The sequence below is a fragment of the Poecilia reticulata genome, linkage group LG21 (genome assembly GCF_000633615.1).
Source record: "Poecilia reticulata strain Guanapo linkage group LG21, Guppy_female_1.0+MT, whole genome shotgun sequence".
Taxonomy (NCBI): Eukaryota; Metazoa; Chordata; class Actinopteri; order Cyprinodontiformes; family Poeciliidae; genus Poecilia; species Poecilia reticulata.
In genome coordinates this window covers 22394083-22400956 of record NC_024351.1, presented here as the reverse complement: position 1 = coordinate 22400956, position 6874 = coordinate 22394083, and the positions used below count along the sequence as shown (strand labels likewise).

The following is a 6874-nucleotide window of genomic DNA, read 5'->3' as shown; positions in this document are numbered from 1 at the left end:
ATGTTCGTGGAGAACGTGGTGCTAAATGACCTGCAGACGACCTAATTATCAGGTCGGTAGGTAGATAGGTCAGTCAAACTTTATTAACAAACCAGCGTTCTGACAACTATCCCAGCATGCACCAAGCGCTTCTTCTTCTACGGGAGAAAATGAAGTCGGCGGCTGCTTACCGTAGTTGCTAGACCTGTTGTGGCTCAATATTGGTCCATATAAAAGGCACACCGGATTAATAAGGCGCACTGTCGGCTTTTGAGGAAATTGAAGGTTTTTAGGTGCGCCTTATAGTGCGGAAAATACGCTAGTCTCTTAATTTTTTTCCAGAGCTGTAAATAAAAGAAATTGACATACAGTAACAGGGTTTGTGCTTTTCTGAAATGCTTTTAAAATGCTTCTGATCTGTTTATTTGTGTGCGCAAATGTGTGTGACTGGGTGGAAGTGGCTTTAGTGTAATTTACTTGAAGTCGACACAACTAGAAAAGTGCAGAAAAAAAACTACAAAAATCAGTTCTTTTAGCTCCACCAGGGCTGATATATGCATGCAGCTCAGTCACAATGAGTGTCTGAAGATTTAAGCTTTCTACAGGACAATGAGAAGTGCTGCACCCTAACTGATGTGTCACAAACCCTCAACATTAATCCTATTTTCAGTTTTATAGTGATGAGGCAACATAGTACACAAACACTGATGTCAACATATGGCTGGTTTCTGAAACGAGGGCACTTATTTTGTTTCACTTCCTAAAAGTGACAATCTGAAAACCTGCTACCAGATTCTGGTCATAGTTACCATCAATAAGCTCTTCTTTTAGTTTTGACAGCTCCTTTCTCATCTCATCGAGAATGTCCTACAAAAAAAAGACATAAATAAAGTCACATTTTCTTAAAATACTGAAATGTTAGAGTTCAGATTTTACAGAACAGTGAATGTATTGAGCAGCTCCTGTTTCCAGGAGGTTATAGTTAGGTCCTGTTCCCTGAAAGCAGGAAGCTAATCATTGCACTGAGAATCCTGATCAGATTAGGCCCAAAGACTGACTTATTAACACCAAGACATAAGCAGGTGTTAGAGATCGTATGGGGCGAATCAGCAGCTCACTGAATGAAAAAACTGACCACAGCAACGAGTGTGACCGGGAACTGAGCTGAGAGTCACTCTGCCAGGCTCACTCTAGTGRCAGATAGGCAAAACTCTTATCTAACCGACTCATTCAGAGAGGGAGGAGCTGCCCCTCCCACCCGACACAACACCAACTCTATGACAACAAGTCCAACTTCATAGAACTGCTTCATTAGTAATGATGAAATGCAAACCGAGGAGAGTAAAAAAAAGTTTGTGATGGATAGTTTAAAAGGAGCAGCATTATGTGTTTTCCAGTTACACAGTGCCATGATAAAGAACAATCAATAATTTCAGTTATAAATATGCTATATATGTCAAATATCATTTAAAAGAAATTTTACTTTGCAATTTAACTTGAAATTGGGTCTCTTTAAAAAACTCCTACTCTTTCTGAAACTCCGCCTTCAGGACATCATCACAACATGGCTCCTCTATTAACCCTTTAACACAGTTTTACCAGCAATGTACTGAGAAGTAGCTCCTATAATGAGCTCAGCAGATGTTCAGTTCCACCAGATGTTTGCCAATTGCTGCTGGCTAGTCTGATGGAGCCGAGTAGAAACTGAAGCTCTGAGGAGGAGCCTCCTCCTCGAAGGCGGGGCTAGGTCCAACCAGATGTTTTGCACAGCTGAATGGTTGCCATGGTAATTACAGGATTTCTCAAACAAGCAAAGCAACATTCCAGGTATGTTTTTAATGAGAAAACAACATAAAATGACAAAGTTAGTTTATGTCATTTTACGACATAAAATGACATAAAAAAAGTAMATTTTACCATAATACTTCCCCTTTAAAGGGAGAGTCTGCATGTTTTTAAGTGAKGTTCTCTGACATCACGGGGAGTTTGTAGTGAAGACTTTGAAGAAGCTAGTCACAGTGATCCTCTGCTTAATCTGATTTTAGCTAGTTAAAMCTACMAAAACTGAAAATGTTTGTATCTGTGGTTCACAAAGCTGCATTAATGAATATAGAGAGTAACCTGTACCTGAGAAATATACATATAGATTTATGATAAAAGTATAACTAAAGATTTATGGTAAAAACACAGCTCAAGCAGTCAGACGGTGGTAGATATGATCACTGGTAAAATGGCACCAAATGYCTGCTAACGATCAGATCTGAAAGCACTAACATGAAATCAACTGAAATCCAAGTAAAACATTAAAAGAAATCCACAACAAGTACAATAATGAAGACATAAAAATTTGAACATTTAACTGAAGTTAGAAACTGATGCTAATGTATTCACACAACTTCACTTTTAAAAAAATCCAAATGTTCCCTTTAAGATAGTGAATATATTTGCTTGAATTACTTTGTTTTATTTCCGTCAGCATATACGATAAGAAATTTTACCAAAACAACAATATATGTTTCACATCATACATACACTGAATTAGAGATTTGGTCAAGCTTTCTAAATATTCTAAATATTTCTAAATATTAAAATGGTTTCTTACCTGTTTCAACCTGTCATAATCAACAGATTCTGTTGGCACACCATTGGCACTTAAGGATGCAGTGGGTGTCGGGGTGGATTTGGGTCTGTGAAACAACAAAAGCCCAGGAAACTTRGAGTAAAGAACAACTATATAGGACTAACAGGAAGACAACATGACCTCTGTGCCGATGTTTTTCATGTACTGAGAGCATGTCTGTGTAATGAAAGAGGATTTCACAAACTGCTATGTTTTTGACAAGTGCACAGCAAAAAAAAAGAAAAGCCAATCCTGCTATAGTGTGGCCTATTATTCTTGATGACATCACAGGAATGGAGCCGATCAGMTGGCATTGGCATGAAGTGATGGTTGAAGAGCAACTTCGGATTGCTTCAAAACCTGCCCTGTCCCTCTTCACAGAACACTTCATGTGTCTGACTGTAACCAGCYGGTCCTGGAATCCCTGGAATGTTCTCATTTAAGGCTCAAACGTTTTGCTGCAGCCGTATCAAACATAAGTAAACACCTCCGAAGGAGGAATTTGATTAAAAACAGGTGGATACCAAAGGATGTCCAAAGAATAGTGACCTTATGGTTTTATGTGATGTCACGATAAACATGCTAACGATAACGCTTTTTTCAAAAAACCCAGTAAAATAGAAAAACTAACATGTTCTACAGATGGCAAAATACATCTAAACTGAATTTTTTTGTGTATATACAAAAAACTTGTAGCTTTAAAAACGGGAATGTTTCCTTTGAAATGACTTTGGGTAGATAATCTGTGTATTTGGAAAAACCTGCAACCATGACAGAAACATCAAAACCGACAGTTGTGTTTCAGAATATGGAAACACAACCATTTAAAAAAGGAAAGATGCTGAAGAATTCACCCAATTATTGCAATGGAATTACCAGAGAAAGCCTTCTTGAAGCATGCACGCACACGCACGCGCACGCGCGCACGCACACACAGGGGCAGGGTAGACATGCATGGAAGCACACATTGAATTTAAACCCCGATGCCATCAGCCTGTCATAAACTTAGACCTCCAAAGTTATTTTAGCAACTTTAAATTACATTTCACATCAGTAAAGAAATGGTGATCTGTTATTTTCTCCTCATAATGCCGGTGTGTTGTTATATGATGCTTCCTGATAGCATGTGGATCAGGAAATGTAGTTTAATCTAATTCAACCAGAATACTGTCAACATGCTTTATGTCAGTTTCCAGTTTAGGTGGATGGTGAAATCTTAGTTGATTTGGAGTTGTGCCATACTACTTGAGTGAACAGTGATCAATTAGATGACTGGGATGTTTTATCAGCTAATTCTGAATAACCTTCTCCACAGCATTCTCCCTGACCTGTTTGCTGTGNCACCATTGGCACTTAAGGATGCAGTGGGTGTCGGGGTGGATTTGGGTCTGTGAAACAACAAAAGCCCAGGAAACTTAGAGTAAAGAACAACTATATAGGACTAACAGGAAGACAACATGACCTCTGTGCCGATGTTTTTCATGTACTGAGAGCATGTCTGTGTAATGAAAGAGGATTTCACAAACTGCTATGTTTTTGACAAGTGCACAGCAAAAAAAAAGAAAAGCCAATCCTGCTATAGTGTGGCCTATTATTCTTGATGACATCACAGGAATGGAGCCGATCAGMTGGCATTGGCATGAAGTGATGGTTGAAGAGCAACTTCGGATTGCTTCAAAACCTGCCCTGTCCCTCTTCACAGAACACTTCATGTGTCTGACTGTAACCAGCYGGTCCTGGAATCCCTGGAATGTTCTCATTTAAGGCTCAAACGTTTTGCTGCAGCCGTATCAAACATAAGTAAACACCTCCGAAGGAGGAATTTGATTAAAAACAGGTGGATACCAAAGGATGTCCAAAGACTAGTGACCTTATGGTTTTATGTGATGTCACCATAAACATGCTAACGATAACGCTTTTTTCAAAAAACCCAGTAAAATAGAAAAACTAACATGTTCTACAGATGGCAAAATACATCTAGACTGAATTCTTTTGTGTATATACAAAAAACTTGTAGCTTTAAAAACGGGAATGTTTCCTTTGAAATGACTTTGGGTAGATAATCTGTGTATTTGGAAAAACCTGCAACCATGACAGAAACATCAAAACCGACAGTTGTGTTTCAGAATATGGAAACACAACCATTTAAAAAAGGAAAGATGCTGAAGAATTCACCCAATTATTGCAATGGAATTACCAGAGAAAGCCTTCTTGAAGCATGCACGCACGCACGCACGCACACACGCGCACACACGCACACAGGGGCAGGGTAGACATGCATGGAAGCACACATTGAATTTAAACCCCGATGCCATCAGCCTGTCATAAACTTAGACCTCCAAAGTTATATTAGCAACTTTAAATTACATTTCACATCAGTAAAGAAATGGTGATCTGTTATTTTCTCCTCATAATGCCGGTGTGTTGTTATATGATGCTTCCTGATAGCATGTGGATCAGGAAATGTAGTTTAATCTAATTCAACCAGAATACTGTCAACATGCTTTATGTCAGTTTCCAGTTTAGGTGGATGGTGWAATCTTAGTTGATTTGGAGTTGTGYCATACTACTTGAGTGAACAGTGATCAATTAGATGACTGGGATGTTTTATCAGCTAATTCTGAATAACCTTCTCCACAGCATTCTCCCTGACCTGTTTGCTGTGTTCCTTAGTCTTCGTGTTTTGTTTTCTGGCAACCCTGCAAGGCTTTCACAGAGCAGCTGCATTTATACTSAATGAATGAAACCCAGCTGGATTCTACTAATTAGGCCTCAGTTCACACAGCAGATAAATGTGACCCAAATCAGACTTWTTTTTGCCCATATGCAAATATGCAACCCTGATCCCACATTTTTAAAGGTTTTATTGGCTCTACTGGACTTTATTTCATAGTGAATTGACAGAAAGGTGGGTAATGAGAGGAGGGGGAAGACATGCGGCAAGGGTCGCTRGGCCGGGAATCGAACCTGCAATTGCCGCGTTGAGGACTATGGTCTCCATATGTGGGTTGTACTTAACCACTGCACCACTACAGCAGCCCCCCAGATCCCACATTTTCTTGGCAGTCTGAACGGCTCAATTCTAATCTTTTCACTTAAAAAAAAAACCTGATTCATGTCACTTCCATATGTGGAACTCAATCTGATACATATCCGACTGTTGCATTTTATCCGACTTTTAGGTATGCATTATAATTCTGCAACAAAACATATAAAAATTATTCTTTAACTATAGCTAGTCTGTAACGTAAAAACTCTTCCTGAAAAGTGTCCACCTAAAGTTATTGCAAAGGTCTTTTCCTTAAATGACCTGAAAATATCTTTATCAGTGTGTAATCTGTTAAAACTGTCCATAAAGGTGTAATTGGCTACTTTTACATCTGATTGGTGATTTTTGTTGTGACTTTAACTTTGAGGTATTTTGTGTTTTCAGGATGTGAAAYAAGTGTTTTAAGAGGTGATAAAGGTAAAATGTTGTCTCTATGCTTTTAATTGGTCTATATGGGATCAGTCAGTACCTTAGCAACGAGAACACTTACTGAATAAAATGTTTTTACTCCCTCACAAATTACTGGATAAAAAWTAAATTTGTTCAGTTGAGSACAGAAAAAGCAAAGAGGACGTCGGTAATTAAGCCGATCCTGTGCCAGCTCTCTGCGCTCTCAGAGAACAGCCAATCAGCTCGAAGAGAGGAAGTGTGGCAGGAGGGGGACGTGAAAGAAAAGGAAATGAGCTGAGCGGCAGCTCATTAAGAAGCTGGAAACACAGAAACAGTGTTCGTCCTTCTTATGGGTGAAGGTGAGAGCCAAACACACGCAGAGCGCCATAACTTACAACTTCAACCCTAAGAGGAAATACTATAAGTATGTGAGAAAGTTTGCAGACTTTCAGTCATTTTATGAAAAGAAATTGGCTGCACATTTTTAGCATTCTGCTGTCAATAGTTTCCTTTTAAAGAAGTCAAGCAGGAATCCAGACCACCCATCTGGTGTCCCCTGTCGTGYGTACCCTCACACACTCAGCCTTATCTGTGAACGCCGGCAGTATTTGCTCTGGCTCYAAAAGATAATAGTAYGCCAAGTCTACGCTGCAATRGGCGGACACGCTTTAATGATAGGGAGGGAGCACAGTGTGTGACGCACACATGTAGAGTTCCCCGTTTTGGAACTAAAAAGAAAAAGTTTGGATGGAAACAGGCTCAACAGCATGCAAACACAATGTCCAGATGATGTTTGAATTACATCATCAGAAAAAGCCACACAAAGCTGCCCCCCC

General features: G+C 39.4%; 1 protein-coding gene across 1 annotated transcript in view; it reads right to left on the bottom strand.

Moving 5' to 3' along the window:
• Window positions 1–6874, bottom strand: part of enah (ENAH actin regulator) — a 94759-nt gene that overhangs the window by 5326 nt on the left and 82559 nt on the right. Inside the window, exons 11-12 of the mRNA XM_017302132.1 lie at window positions 2582–2666; window positions 789–846 (exon numbers count right to left, since the gene is read on the bottom strand). Coding sequence (XP_017157621.1) covers window positions 789–846; window positions 2582–2666 — 143 coding nt within the window. The remainder of the gene's footprint in view (window positions 1–788; window positions 847–2581; window positions 2667–6874) is intronic.